General features: G+C 40.3%; 1 protein-coding gene across 1 annotated transcript in view; it reads right to left on the bottom strand.

Moving 5' to 3' along the window:
* Nucleotides 1-15,834, bottom strand: part of NYAP2 (neuronal tyrosine-phosphorylated phosphoinositide-3-kinase adaptor 2) — a 268,701-nt gene that overhangs the window by 146,701 nt on the left and 106,166 nt on the right. Inside the window, exon 4 of the mRNA XM_053597668.1 lies at nucleotides 8,715-9,019. Coding sequence (XP_053453643.1) covers nucleotides 8,715-9,019 — 305 coding nt within the window. The remainder of the gene's footprint in view (nucleotides 1-8,714; nucleotides 9,020-15,834) is intronic.

Genomic DNA, 15,834 nt, shown 5'->3' with positions numbered 1-15,834 from the left:
CTGAGTTAAAACTTGCCACCAGGAAAGACCCTGCTGAGCCCTTTAAGCAAACCAAAAACTGCTGGTGAGAAAGGAAAGATCCTTTTGGGAAAAGAGTCAAATAAATTCAGAAAAAAATATAAGAAGATACTTCAGGAGGCCATGTATGTCAATATTTTCTGAGGCTCCATCACCTTATTCATTTTCAAGATCTGGCCAGAAAAGCTTGGGAAGCCACAGCATTGTCTTCACCCCACTCCTGGGTCTGAGAGCCAGGCCAGCACTGGGAGAGGAAGGGAAGCAGGGTGACAGTAGCTGCTACTTGCCAGACACTAAGCCTGTGCTTTGCTCACTCACTTTTTGTCTGCCTAACAACTGTGTAAGATAGATTACTTTTCTGTTGCTGCATAATAAATTGTCACAAATGTAGCAGCTTAAAAATTGATGTTCTTTATCAGCTCACACTTCTGTGGGTCACAAGTCCAGGTACAGCCAGAAGGAAAAAGAATGCATTCTCTGCTCAGCATCTCACAAGCGAAAATCAAGGTGGCAACCAGGCTAACTCCTCATCTGGAAGTTCTGGGGGGAAAATCCACTTTGAAACGCATTCACTGTTGGCAGAAGTCAGCGTTCCTTGCAGTTGGGAAACCAGTGATAAAGCTTCCCCTGGTTCCCGCTGACTTCCAGCCAGGGGTTCCTAGAGGCTGCTCCACACATTCCCACACCGTCTCCTGGGTCTTCAAGCTGGGAGCCGTGTGTCAGATCCAAGGAGGACACTGACAGCTACATCAGGGAGTGGGAAATCTTGGGTATAGAATTCTGCCTATTTCATAAGATTAGGATTGCTATTCCCACTTTATAGGTGAGGAAATGAGGCTGTGAGAAAGACGCTAATGTTGGCAGCACTGTTGTGAAATTAAAGTCTGTTTGCCTCTAAACTCTTGTTTTTCTACTATATCATGCTGAGTTGTAAAAACTGTCTATTTAAAAAATATTATTTTTTTAAAAAACAGTCTTTTAAAAAATAGTATACCTTCATGTATCGGTGGGCTCTTGAACAAAAATCAAGCAGGTGGGAGGGAGGAGGCGGGGACCAGTAAATTCGCACAGGACAGGTGCAGAGTACACTGTCTAGGTGAAGGGCACACTTAAAATTTTGACTCAATCAGTAAAAAAAGCAAACTATGTAAGCAACACATGTGTAGTCCAAAAATATTCTGAAATTTTAAAAAGAACAAATTAGAAAAAAAATTATGACTGCCTTATAAGCATCAGAGATCTGGACTAGTCAGTGCAAAACACAATCAAGTATGTGGCTGGTCCTGGCTAGTGTTGACTAGTACTGAGTTAGATTCCCAAACTGGGATTCTGATCCGGGAAACACTGTAAGCTGTCCAGGAGAATAACCATACTCCACTCACTTCCACTCCTCTTTCCTCAACAGCCTGGGTTATTTTTGAAGTTTTATGTTGGTGGAAAATCAGATCTGGCACCTTTAAATTGTCAGTATCAAATAGCCAAAGATCAACAAACATTCTTTGCAGGAAAAACCACATTATTGAAATGTGTTTAACACATTTCTTTGCTAGCTAAACAACTAATGACATGGAAGAAACTCGCATGGTTGTCATGTCCAATTTTCTAATTTCTCCAAATCATGCTTTTAAACAGTGGTCTCCAATGTTTTTGGCACCAGGGATGGGTTTCATGTGGGGAGGAGGGGAATATTTCCTGGATGATTCAAGGGCATTACATTTATTGTGCATTTTATTTCTGCTATTATTACATTGTAATATATAACAAAAGAATCCTACAACTCACCATAATGCAGAATCAGTGGGAACCCTGAGCTTGTTTTCATGCAATTAGACAGTCCCATCTGGAGGTGATGGGAGGCAGTGACGCCCGAAGTGTGTTGCTTATGTCCTCAGCTCCACCTACGATCACCAGGGAGCACAACCAAGATCTGTACATGAACCATTTACAGCAGGGTTTATGCTCCTGTGGGAATCTAATGCCACCTCTGCTCTGACAGGAGGTGACATTCAGGCTGTGGCATGGCCCTGTCCCTAACAGGCCACAGAAAGGTACCAGCCCACAGCTCAGGGGTTTGGGGGCCACAGCTCTAAATCATTGCTTTCTCCGTTATCTGGATAGAGGAAAACAGGCTGAGTTGGAGCGTTAGAAACCAAAGTTTTTATAAGCAGCATGAGAAGAATATGATTTCTGTTCCATTTATCACTGGAGCTGGATCCCCAGTGAGACAGATCAGACACTCAGAGTATTTGCTGAATAATTAGAGGCTTGAGAAACAACATTATTAGAGACTTTGCATTGTTCTACCTGGTAATCTTTTATGAAGGGTTTTGTGTTTATGTTTGTTTTTAAGGCAGTGGCCTTATAATGAACTTTGCCTTCACTTGTTGCTAGCTCAACCACATAGTCCAAGTTCTTAGAGACAATCACTCCAAATAGTCCCTCAGGTGTTCCAATCTTTGGTTCAAAAGATATGATTCTACTAAGCATATCTAAAAGATAAAAATCAGAAATCAGGAGAATTATCCCAACTTAAAAGTATTTCTTCATTGTGTTATAAAGAGACAATCATGAAATAATATCATAAATTGCCGAAAATGACTTAAAGAAAGAAGTCATAAGAAATGGAAATTAAGAATACATGACAGTGTTTTTTTAAAACACAAAAGCACAGAGATCCTTGAAGTTTAATAAAAACATGTTTTCCTCATTATACTAAATGTTATATTAATACCATAATATTAGTAAAAGAGTTTTTACACTTGGAGAATATTTCCCTGTTTATTTTGGTCCTTTTATAATTCAGTTTTGTTTTGTTTTTGCTTCTTTCCTCCATTTATTTATTTTTGTGGAAAGGAAGTATATTATAAAACATGTTTTAAAATACATATATACATGGGGAATGACTAAATTGAGCTAATTAACATATGAATTACTTCACATACTTACACTTTTCTATGGCAAGAACAATTAAAAGCTACTCTCCAAATGATTTACAAGAATAAAATGTATTGACATTAACTATAGTCACCGTGCCATACACTAGATGTTTTGTTCTGATTCCTTCTGTCTAATTATACTTACATATTCTTTGACTGATGGCTCCCCAATCCCTACCCCAAGCCTAACCCCCTGGTAACATTCTGTTCTCTATTGCTTCAAGTTCAGTATTTTTAACACCTCACATATAAGTGACATCAAGCTGTCTTTGTCTTTCTGAATCCAGTTTATTTCACTTAACACGGTGTCCTCCAGAATCACCCTCGCTGCCGTCAAAGACAGAATTGTATTCTTTTTCATGGCTGTATAGCATTTCATTGTGTATGAAATTTTTCATTGTGTACACATTTTCTTTCCTTCTTAAATTTTACATTAATATGAGGATGTAAATAATTAGTTACAATGTTTGTATATGTGAGGTAAAGTCCCTATTGTAGTTGTGCCCTGCACTCAAGAGATGTGTCATATGCCCTTATGTTGTGTCCAATAGGTGGGAGCACACCAATCCCCCTCCTTCCTCCCTTCTATCCTTCCTTACCTCCTCCATCTCCACCTGTCCCCCTCCTCCTCACCCCCAACTGGAATTGAATTGAATTTTTCTCTTGTGTGGGCAGGTATTAGATCATCTTCTGGCTTCATATTAGTATTGAGTACATGGGATACTTGCCTTTCCATTCTTGTGATACTTTACTAAGAAGAATGTGTTCCATCTCCATCCAGGTTAATACAAAAGATATAAAGTCTTTAACTTTTTAAATGCTGAATAGTATTCCCTGGTATACATGAGCCACATAATTAATCCATTCATAGGTTGATGGGCCACATTGTCTTTATCCATTCATCTGGTGATGGACACTTAGGTTGGTCCATCACTCAGCTATTGCGAATAGTGAATGTCAAGTGCAGACATCTCTTCTACATACTGGTTTCATTTACTTTGGATGTATACCCAACACTAGGATTATCAGGTCATATAGTAATTCTATTTTTAATTTTTTGGTCCATACCGTTTTCCACACTATACATACTAATCTACTTTCCCATCAACAGTGTGCAGGGCTTCACTTTTCTCCACATCCTTTCCAGCAATTATCTTTCACCTTTTTCACAAGAGCTGTGTGTAGAGTGTTGAAGGTGCTAGCCCACGGAGTGGGGTAGGTGTATCTTTTCTTCTTTTTGTTTTTACTATATGTGCTGCCCAACCCCAAATTTCATATTATTCAGACCTAGTAATAAGTGGTAATTATACGTTTAAAATAGTATTAATTTCTATTTGTGTAGCAGTTTCTTCGTACCATGCAGTCACTAATGTTCATTTATTAGGTTGTCATAAAGCTGGGGGGGGTAGGATATGATCAGGTTCTCAGTTCTTTATAATCAATTTAAAGGTAAAGAAACAGTCTCATTGGATCACTTACCTAAAGTCAAAGTTTTCCTGTTGATCCTAAGTATAGTCTCTTCTGCCCAAACCACACAGCGTTTCTAACAAGGACGTTATTGAGGGCTGAGGATGACTAGTGTGAGGTCACATCTATTCTACTGGGTTGCACATGAGACACAGCTCATGGGGCCTCTGCGTCTTCCTAGTTAACAGTCTTTATCTCATCTAATCTTTCCTCAAAATAATCAGGTACCATATTAAAGCAATAGAAAAGGGTAATTAAAATATTAACAGTTACTGATTGCCAGTTTATGCTTGCTTCTATATAAATGTTTAAAAGTGCTTTTATTGTCCAAGGTCCTAAAATAGAAGTAAATATATATTTTAATGTGACAAAACTATAATTTTTAAACACTAAATTATACTTTTGTTACATGATTATTTTTTGTGATCACGTTTTTATTTCCTGCCCTGAAAAGCCATTTTGCTACAAGTCCAGTTCTTTTTACATTTATCCACAGGGAAGTCATAAGCCCCTACTTAAATAGAAGCTGGTTACCATGGAAATCATTCTAATGCCACTGAATCAATATTTTGATTTTGCTGGCATTTAATGTAAAAGGAAAAGACAGGCTAAGATTTATAAAAGTCATTTTTTATCTTTGTTATAATGTTGATAGCTAGAAAAATTGTAAAGAAAACATATGCTCAATAATGAACTCCAGTTAACATACAATTATATACAACTGACATTTCATAAAGGAACAATCTACATATTTATACAATTCTGGCTCTGAGTACACACATATGCATGCATTTGGAGTCAAGACTTTTTCTCTGTCTCTGAACTGAGTAAGCCCTGATTCTACAGTTATTATTGAGTCATACTTAGTAGAAGAGATTTGAGTGCATTTGGTTTTATAATTGCCTTCTTGTTAAGTGTACTGAAGAGAAAGTAAAATTTGCACTGAGAATCACTTGTCTGTGGAAGTCTATCATTTCTGTACCAGATACTAATAACATATGCAGTCCTCAAAGATACGGGGGTGGGGGGGTGTCCCAATCCGTCCTGAGAGCTACTTTCGGAGAAGAAATAGTGGGTTGGGACTTAGTCTTTAATGAGCCTCATCACCCACCAAGTATTTTTCCAAGTCTAACAAGTCTTTGCTGCTGTAATTCAGTCACTTTCTCTTCTTCTGTCTTCAGAAGAGATAAAGATTAGAGAGATGCTGCATAACTAGCTACTGGAAAGCCTAGATCTTTGGACAGTGAAAAGATCTGAGAGAGAATTAGGAGAATTCATGAGAATTTCTCTCCCCCTCAGGAACTAGTCACCTGAACCTGAAGCAACCCAGAGAAATGGTGATATGTGTGTGTGTGTGTGTGTGTGTGTGTGTGTGTGTGTGTGTGTGTGTGTGTGTGTGTGTGTGTGGCAGAGTCTCACTGTGCTGCCCAGGCTAGAGTACTGTGGCATCAGCCTAGCTCATGGAAACTTCAAACTCTTGGGCTCAAGTGATTCTCCTGTTTCAGCCTCCTGAGCAGCTGCCACTTACAGGCACATGCCACCACACCTGGCTAACCTTCTGTTTTAAAGATAATTGAATTATCACTCAAATTTTTCTTCTGTGGGACAGTCCCCAGGATTGTATCCACACTTTCCCTCTAAGTACTCCAGCTCCCGGCCCCTCAGGGGCTGTTCTGAGTGTGTGTCTTGTGCTCCTCCCTGGAATGTGGCTGGCAGGGTGGTGCTGCTCCATCACACATTCCTAACCCATTCCCAACCAGCTGCTCTCCTGCCTGGCTCATCTCTCCTCCCTCTCGGAGGTTCTTTTATTCCCCCTAATTCTTGAATTATTCCAGGTTTCATTCAGGCCTTCATCATTCAGAGATCACTGTCCTAAATCAGGGATCTTTTTTTGCAAACAATCTAATGTAAAAGATGATGCAGTTTCTGGTAGTGGAAGTAGGAGAGGGCTGACTTCTGGGCACAAGATGACAGAAAAGAATAGGAAATGAAAAGTACTGAGTATCAGTATCAGAGGAAACCTGAGAAAATTTAAAATTTACAAAAGGCAACTCTCTGGGGGCCCTTTAATGTACTAACGGGTAAATTAAACACCTGCATTATTCCTCAAAGCATCGGTGTTTTACAAGTTGAAGGGCATACTCATAACCCTGAGCCATTATATAAAGAATCAGATGTTTAATATGCTCTAAGAAGGCAGAGGAATGATAAAGAGGGTTTCACAAATACACATACAGACACCCACACACACATATGTCCTTTGTGGTGCTATTCATTATAGCTAAACAAATTAGAACCAACCTAAGCATTCATCAAGATAATGATTAAATACATTACTATGATGTATACTTCTCTCCATAAAAATGATGTTTCATGACAAATTGAATGCCACCAAAAATAGTCACAATAGACTAAGTGAAAATACAAAACCTAAGACTGTATGAATTCTGACTTCAATTTTGCACATATGCGTACATGTTATTCACATGGGTGCTCACACATACATACACGTATGACATATTTTTGCATATATATATCTATTTAGTAGGAAAACTGAAAGTAAGAAGATTTTCTTTATATTATAAAATTGGTGGATCGGCTCTACCTCCAGGCATTTCTTTGAATTACTTAATATGTACTGAAGCTAATGTCTTTTGGCAAAGGCGTCGGGACACCACTAAGGGAGAAAGAGACCTGAGGGTGAGGAAAGAAATGGCATGCACCTAAAGGCCCCCATCTCAAGGGCGGCCCTTGAGTTTTTGTGGAAAGATTAGGCCAGAAGACCAGAGAGCTTTCGTGAGGACTGAGGAGGCCACAGGATAAAGAACTCTTCCCGTGGAAGAACCACATTGCCTCCACCCTGCTGCAAAGCACTTTGAAACTTGGTACCGCAGGGCCTCAGTGAAGCTTTCCATGGAAAGGGGATGGGAGAGCAGGGATAAGACTTTCGGACCCGGTGGGACTCGGCCTCAAACTGCTTTCTGAGAGCGTTGGGAACCCTGGGGTATTTTCCACAACTGATGTATAAAAATCTGAATGGGCTTGTGCAACAATGTGAGTGGTTGCGAAATGCTGAGACCTTAAACCCAAAGTGATAACATTTGGATGTTATGTCAGTAACAAAGGCATGAAGGTGTAGCCCTCGAATGGGATTAGTATCTTTATAAGAAGTCCACAGTCTGCAACTTAGAAAAGGGCCCCGACCGGAACCTGAGCATGTTGGCATCCTGAACTCAAACTTCCAGTCTTCAGAACTGAGACGTTATGTCTCTATTGTTTATAAGCCACCCAGTATAAAGTACTTTGTTATCACTGCCCCCTCTGACTGTGAGACAGCTTACCTCAAAGCACATTTAAAACTACTCTCCCACCAATGGGCTGTCAGGAGAAGCTCAGAAAAGCTGGACCTTACTTTTCTTTCCTTTTTTTTTTTTTTTTTATTGTTGGGGATTCATTGAGGGTACAATAAGCCAGGTTACACTGATTGCATTTGTTAGGTAAAGTCCCTCTTGCAATCATGTCTTGCCCCCAGAAGGTGTGGCACACACCAAGGCCCCACCCCTCTCCCTCCTTCCCTCTCTCTGCTTTTCCTCCCTCGCCCCATGACCTTAATGGTCCTTATATCAAAATCGAGTACATAGGATTCATGGACCTTAGTTTTCAAATAAGGCCTAAATAAATGGTAAGATCTAATGTCAGTGTGACCTAATTTATATTCATAGATCAGAAAGATAGCTGGAATATGTTTGACTTGTGCATTTCACAGTTGAGAAAAAATACAGGTAAAAATTGGAGCTATCAAGTGAAGACCGAGACATTTGATGTGCACACACATACATACTAAATTCACGTTCCCTGGAAGGGAACAAATATACCACAATGTTAAAAATGGTTATTACTAAAAGATTACAAGCTTTTTCTTCTCTATATTTTCGTGCAGTAAAATGTTCCCTTAATAATCGGATAATGATACTTTTAATCAAATGGTATTAATAAAAGCAAGACAATATAAATTTTAGATATATTTCTAAGCAAAATTATTTTTCAAATGATTTAAAGTTTCAAATACATTGCCTTCTCCTTTCTGATGACACAAACGAAGTATTAATTCTGGATGTCCATGGACATACACCAGCAATGACCTTCCCCTTTTTTCTCCTTTGCTAGGACTTGGGGGTGCTGGAGGCACTATGTATCAGGGGACCCCGTGAGCCAAGTGGACGCTCCCCAGGATGCTGACCTGAACGTGGGGTCTGAAAGAGATTTCTAGGTGCAGGGCGTGGCGTGATTTACCTTCGGGCCTCTCCGGGGGTTTCCCGCCCTTGCAGGCTGCGGTCGTGCTGTTGACGGTCTCCGAGGAGGTGCTCAGCTTGGTGCTGGGGTCCCGCTTGGGCTTGGGGGGCGGTTGTCTCCGGGAGCCGCAGCTGCTGTCGTCATCGGTGCCCCCGACCGAGTGCAGGGACTGTGATCTCACGGAGAAGCCGCTGGAGCAGGGATGGGGCAGTCTGTCCTGGGGGGCGGGCATCGTCATGAAGCCCACGCGGAAGTGCTTGCCCGCGTAACTCCCTTCGTGGCCCCGCCCCACGTCTCCTCCTATGCTGTAAAAGAAAGCAGAGCCGAGCCATGAAGACAGGTGAGCCGGACGTGCAGGCGCGCAGGTGCCCGCAGACCAAGGAGGGGTCGCAAATCCAGTTCCCCCCCCCAAACTGGCCAAGAAACATACCCTTTTACAAAGGGTTGCTTTGTAAACCAATTTCAAGTAGAATGGAAACCTTCTAGACTAGCGTGGTAAATTTTGAAAGTAAAGCAATGCCTTAAAATCAGAATTATCAGAGATCTTAACACTTATAGTATCTTGATATCCAGATAAGCTTAGTATCTCGAAGGGGGGGGGGGCAGGGGACGGGGATACTGCAACGCACACTTCATCCTGAATTGCTTGTCTTTACTTGCAGGTGAATCTCATCAGTGGGTTAGGAAGTAAACACAGACTTTAGGATAACGACTCGTGGGCCTCTTTTGACATGTGAGTGAGTCCAAGGGGTCAGCATTTGGGATTCTTCTCTTACTGACTTATCTCCTTATTATAAGTGGGGAAAATGAAACAAACAGTTAAGATTGTGTTACCAAAAACCAAGAAAAGGGAAGGGAGGGAGGGAGGGAAGAGAAGAGAGGAGAGGGAGAGGTTCTCTCGGTGGAATGAAGGAAGAAAGAGAAGGAGGGAGGAGGGGGAGAAAATGCTTGAATTGGTGGGGAATTATCAACCTAGCTCAGTTCTCCAGAGACGTTCAGTTACATTAGCAACAGCGCTACTAATAAACTGGCCACACAGGATAAAATAGCAACATCTCGTACAGAGGTGTAGTTTAAATATTATCTAATATGGAGAAAGTTATAAATATTTTGTAAGTATTCGGGGTATGCAAAGTTTCCAAATTTAAGACTCTTATATGTTACCTGGGAAGTTTGAACATAAATTTAAAGAGATAAAAAAAAACTTTTAATCTTATAGAAAATTATTCATGGCCCTCTCTCTCTGTTATTAAGTAATTGTGACTCTTTAATGAAGAAAAAAACAAGAATGTGAATGTGAACTTTTAAAAGAGAAATTTGTCTAGAGAATTTTCCCTAGTTCATTTACCAATAAACAAATGAGATATCATGACAAATATTTGACTGATTTTTCTCAGACAGGTGTGAATGGTAAAACAAATAGCTTTGAGTTTATGAATTTTAGAAGCTTGAGACTACCTTTCCAGGAACATAAATTGATTTGGAACATTTTTTATCCTTAATTCTAGTTGACTCTGCCTTCATAACATGATAGAATTAAAGATAAGGCTTTTGATTCCCTTTATTGTATCTTTCATATCATGATGTTTGTCATCATTTAAACACTTCAGTAGGAACAATAATGAGACATGGGATTTTGTTTTTCCTCTTCACCCAAAGACTTATGACAGTTACATATCCATTGTGGATAAAACAAACAAACAAACAAAAAGACTTCAGAAAGAACATTAGACTCTGATTCTGAGTTTTTTGTGTTTTTTTTTTTTTCTTTTTGGTTTTGTTATTGAGGTCAAATTCTTTTTTGTTTGTTTGTTTATTGTTTCAGGTTCATTGAGGGTACAAAGAATTAGGTTACACTGTTTGCATTTGTTAGGTAAAGTCCCTCTTATAGTTGTTTCCATCCCTTAAGAGTTTTCACATCATAGTGGTAAGAATCCCAAGTCTGCAGAATTTTCATGCATTTTATTTTCTGTGTTTTTTTTTTTTTTTTGAGAGCATACATTAAAACAAAAACTAGAAGCTTCCTTTAACTAGAGTGACTTGTGAAAAATTGTTAATAATTTAAGGAAAAACAGAGATGGTGGAGGTGAGGGGCAGTCCTGGTGGTGTGGGCAAGTTTATCTTCAATTTGTGATGCTTTGGCTTGATCATTCCCACAGAAGATGAGATAGTTAATGTCATCTAACTTTGGCTTAAATCACTTTTCATCCCCATGTCTTTTGCTGATTGTCTTTTGCTGATAAGGTGCCTTGAGCACTTATTTAGACAGTCATCTCGTTACTGGTAACCCAGCCACCTGGGGAGATTTATGCACATATTAATGCACATAGGCATTTATGGAGAGTTACTAGAAATAATTGTATCAGCAATTTCTCTGTTACTTTTTCCCCCAGTAGGTCCTGTACTTTTTGCCACACAGGTAATTATTTCTGCTGCTCATTTCAGAGCTGTCTTTTTATTGGCACAAAACAACTTTACCTAATTCTATCTGGTTTTGTTCATATATGTACTTTTACACGCACACACACACACACATTTTTCTAGAGAAATTTGATGTGTGCATCAAACAATTTCAGGTACAAGTGCAAATTTAGTTTGACCAGGCTGTGAATGCAGGCTGAGGAAATGGGCCTAATAACACATTGGGTACATGGGCCATTGTTCACGTCAGGCAACAAAGGTGATAGTACATCTAGGTCTGGCACAACAGGAAAGATGATTAATCCAAAACTAAGTGAAGATTGAGGAATGTATTATGCAACCCAGTTTCTGAATGCTATAGGAACATGGGGAGTTTTCAAAATATGCACATTCCTAGGCCCCATGCTAAGGGCAACATCTGAATATCACCCGCTGAAACGGAATCTATGTGGGTGAAGCCAGCGAGTTTGTGTTTTTTTTTTTTTTTTTTTTTGCAGTTTTTGGCTGGGGCCGGGTTTGAACCCACCACCTCCAGTATATGGGGCCGTTGCCCTACTCCTTGAGCCACAGGCATCGTCCGCAAGTTTGTGTTTTTAAAATTCTATCCAGATGTTTCTGACATAGCCAATCTAGAACCCCCACAAAACATGAAGAATAATAGTCATTAATAAGCAAATATCTGTTAGTTATAGGCAGTCAGGAAGATGCAAATACAAGGCATAATATCACAGATAAGGAAATGTGCAAAGTATTAGTCAGATCTTGCTAGGGTATCCTGCAGGAAGCAACAATGCCCAGTCCCTAGTGTTTTATAAGGACATAGGTTTATTTCTTGCTTGTATTAATTGGGTTGGCTGCGCATCGGCCATGGCTCTGTTCTACATATCTTCTTCATCCCAGGACCTTGCCTCTACTGGGGTCTGTTACTTTCCTGACAGAGAAAAGTGCCAACTGAATAATGCACAGTCTAACAGCTTTGCTTAGATGTGGTGTAAAGTCTTTCAGTCACACCAACTTTGATGTCGGGTGGGGTGAAAACATATTCTACTCCAACAGGAAAGCACCGAAAGTTACTTGAGATGATGCTGAAATACATCGCCGTCTTCTAGGTAGGAGACCAAATACCTGGGATCTCGCTTCAAGAGAGAACTTGCCCTAAGTAATGAAGTTAGCAAGAACACAATCAAGGATCCATTCAGTATCTTGTGTCTTCTGTCCCTGTAATTCCAGGTGCTACAGAGCTAAAGGTCCTGGTCCCCAAAAGGATTCTTTCTAGAAGACACAGAAAGGGTTCCATTGAATAAATCCTACAGCTGGCCCTTGGTCAATCTGAACTCCCTTTGTGTAGAGAACAGAAGACAACAAGAGAAGTGACCACTGAGGAAGAGATGCTTGACCCTGGCCAGCAGGAAATCGTGTGTGGAACTAAGACACTCGGGTGCTTCTTGAAGTCTCTAGACCAGTTGTGACTTTGAGAGGTCACGTGCAGCCACTTTAGCTTAGGGGAATATAGTTACCAGGGTTCCAACTTCTCTTGAAAGAGGAATTAATTTCATCACCAAGTAAGCCATTGAGAGAAATAGAAGTGTTACTGGAGCTTTGGTGAACTTGGAATGAATGGTAGATGGAGAGAAAATGAGGCTCCCTTGAAGCTCTCATACAAACCACAGCAATGAGGGCTGTAGTTCATTGCACGCTTCTAAATTTCCCCTTAGAAAGGGTCAGATGGAAACCGCAAAAGAGCTTCTCCTAAACCTGCAGGAGATGGGTATCAGGTGAGTCTAAGAAGTGAGTGAACTTTGGTAGCCATGAAGGTGAGTGGCATAGATCTCCCTCAAGAGAGAACCTTCTTAAGGAGAGCAGTTGCTGACAGTCACCAGCTAACAGGTCAAAACCCGGTGCAGCTTTTTGATCAAGGCTTCACTGTCCTTGGGCAGCTCCCAACCAATGGATAAGCATGAAGGTGTGATATAGACCTGGCTACTTCTGTCCCATGTGGGGTGATCTTTGCATCTGGCTTCCCCTGATGATCTGGTCCACACTTTCTCATGGCTACACCACAGTCTGAGGCTATTCCTATTTGATCCTGTCTGATTCCCACCCTCCTCCCACCACCTTCTTTCACAGGTGCCAGACCTGCCTTGTGACCCGGGTCTTCTCCTATTCCCGTTCCCTCCTACTTTGCCTCTCACAGGCATTCTCCTCACACTTCTAACTCCTTCTCGGTGTCTGCTTCCTTGGGGACCTGAACTGACATACTTGGAGACAATCATACAACCGCTGACATTCACAAGCCAAAGAAGCAGGGCAGCAAAAAGCCTCAAAACAAACGTGAGACCCTAGAAACCAGAAATGCCTGTGAAAATAGGTCAGTCTTCTGCTTCAGACTGAGCATTTAAATGGTGCTTGGGGAGCTAGAAACTAACTCTACTGTAGGAATATTTGGCTTGAACTGAAAGTTATGTGGGCTAAAGAGAGTCTTTTGCAGTGAAACTCCAATACTCAAGATAGCCTGACACATCTCATGTTATAAAAATAAAAAATAAGTTTCATAATCCTGAATTTAAACAAGTAGCTTTTTCTCACACAATGAAAACAATATTGTGAGATCGAGTTGTTTATTGGTTAGTTTTTTTATGATAAAATACAAAGAATAAACTATCCTTTAAATCAAAAGGAGGGTATATTTCCAGAATTACTGAATAAAATACTTGTAAATTTTTCCTCCAAACAAATTATTGGATAATAGATAGGCCTGGACATTTGTACACTGGAATCATTGTGGGCTCCATCCTTACCTGGATTATTTAGCAGCTGTGTAATATTAGCTGTTTAATCCAGTTATTTTGGGGTATATAGTAGCATTAACCCTATTCAATTGTTATCTGAGATACCTGAGATACTGCATACGAAGCACTTAGTGCAGAGTCTAACATCTGAGGTAGGAAAATTAAGTTCACAACCTCACCCTGCCAAAAATGGTACATACCTCATTGCTAAAGATCACTATATTTGCCTTCAAGGTACTCCCCTTGGGAACCTCTACGCCAAGGCCGACACCCAGTCCACCCTTCAAAGCAGTTTTGCTAGGATGTTTGCAAACTTAATTGTCAGCCCTTGTCCAGCAACAGCCCTGATGGCCATTCTGGAAAAAGAGTTTCAAAATTCCTCTGAAGGTAGACTAGGTGCTGGTGATGGTGCACAGCTTCCCACGGGAAGTATTTCCAAGTTGACTGTAGGGATACTCAGCAATGAAGTAGCACTTTTTCTAGAATACATTTGTGAACCTAATGCACTTAATTGTCAGGCTTCGTGTAATGTGCAGTCAATAATTTCGACTTTAGAATTTCTACTTTTTAAGTCCTGTCTTTCTTTGTTGAGAAAATTGTCATTTGCACTGTAAGGCCATGCCTGTAAAGCAAGGTTCATGGCACCATGTCACCTCAAAAATCTTCACACAAAAAAAAGTTAAAACAAAAATCCTGCAATTATTCAAAGTATTAAGATAATCTAGGCAAAGATGACCCTCAAGTTCTTAACTTTTTTGAATACTTGCTTCAATTTTTAAGAGCGCCTGTCGTTCAGGGCTGAGATAGAAAGACACAAAACAAGAACTTGAAAGCAGGCCCGACTGCGAATCAACAGAGATTGTTACTTGTCTTGCCGTCTTCTTGAAGATCCCTCAGAATTAATGCTGCATGTTCCTTCTGAGAACTGCTGTCTTTCAAAGATGAAAACACAACCCCTGAGAAAGGTGAGCTATGCGGGTGAGATGTCATCTTTAGAAGTGACAGGGGTGTTGCTTCTGTGTGCAATTTGGAAGAAAACATGCCAATATTTTCTACTTGGGATTTTTGTGTGGAACCACTCGAAAAAATAGAATCCCTTTCCATGTATAAATGTGCATATATATAGACTGTCCTTCAAGCATATCTAGAAAGCTGGGATGCAAACTGAGAGGTTACCTAGGAGTTTGCTTTCTTGGCTATTTTCTCCCTGGAGTGATTCTGTGGAGCTGAGCTCTGAAATTCGTCTCTGACACTGATTTATAATCTAGTGTATTTCTAACTTTGAACTATTTGGGTTTTTTCCTATTGATTTTTTTAAAAGATGTATTTACCTGGTATTAGGACAAAGGTGCATTCAATCATGAAGGAAATGGGGACAGCAGAAAGGGAAACGGAGGAGACTCTGGCTGTAAAGAAGAGATTGAGATTTGCCTGTGGGCAAGGTGACCGCTGCCATCTGTTAACTATGGGAATATTTCCTATAGGCATTTCACTATGAATGAGTAGAAGGGAATCGATATTTAGACTTTATTTGTTAAAACAATGACTTAAAAGGTTTGTGTTTGATGCTGCCTCTCTCTTGCCTTCTCTAGGGATCCTCAAGGTGGACTCCCCCTTACCCCCAAGCTGCACGCTGGCACTGGTCCAGACCACCCACCTGAGGGACCCTGCTTCAGAATATTGGCCTTTTCCCAGTATTATTTCCCATCACACTCACACTGATTCATGCTCAAGAAAATTGGGCAAAGAAAGAGTAAGGAAACTAGTGTGTTATATACCTTTTCCTATTTTAACAGGTAATATGCCTCAATTCAAAGTCAAATGTTTAAGAGAGTGGCATAATTAGTTATAGCTGCCTTGACTTTGCACAGATGGAACCTGTTATGCAATTAATCAGATTGACACTCTCA

The sequence above is a fragment of the Nycticebus coucang genome, chromosome 7 (genome assembly GCF_027406575.1).
Source record: "Nycticebus coucang isolate mNycCou1 chromosome 7, mNycCou1.pri, whole genome shotgun sequence".
In the NCBI taxonomy this organism is placed as follows: Eukaryota; Metazoa; Chordata; class Mammalia; order Primates; family Lorisidae; genus Nycticebus; species Nycticebus coucang.
This window is presented reverse-complemented; position numbering and strand designations above follow the sequence as displayed.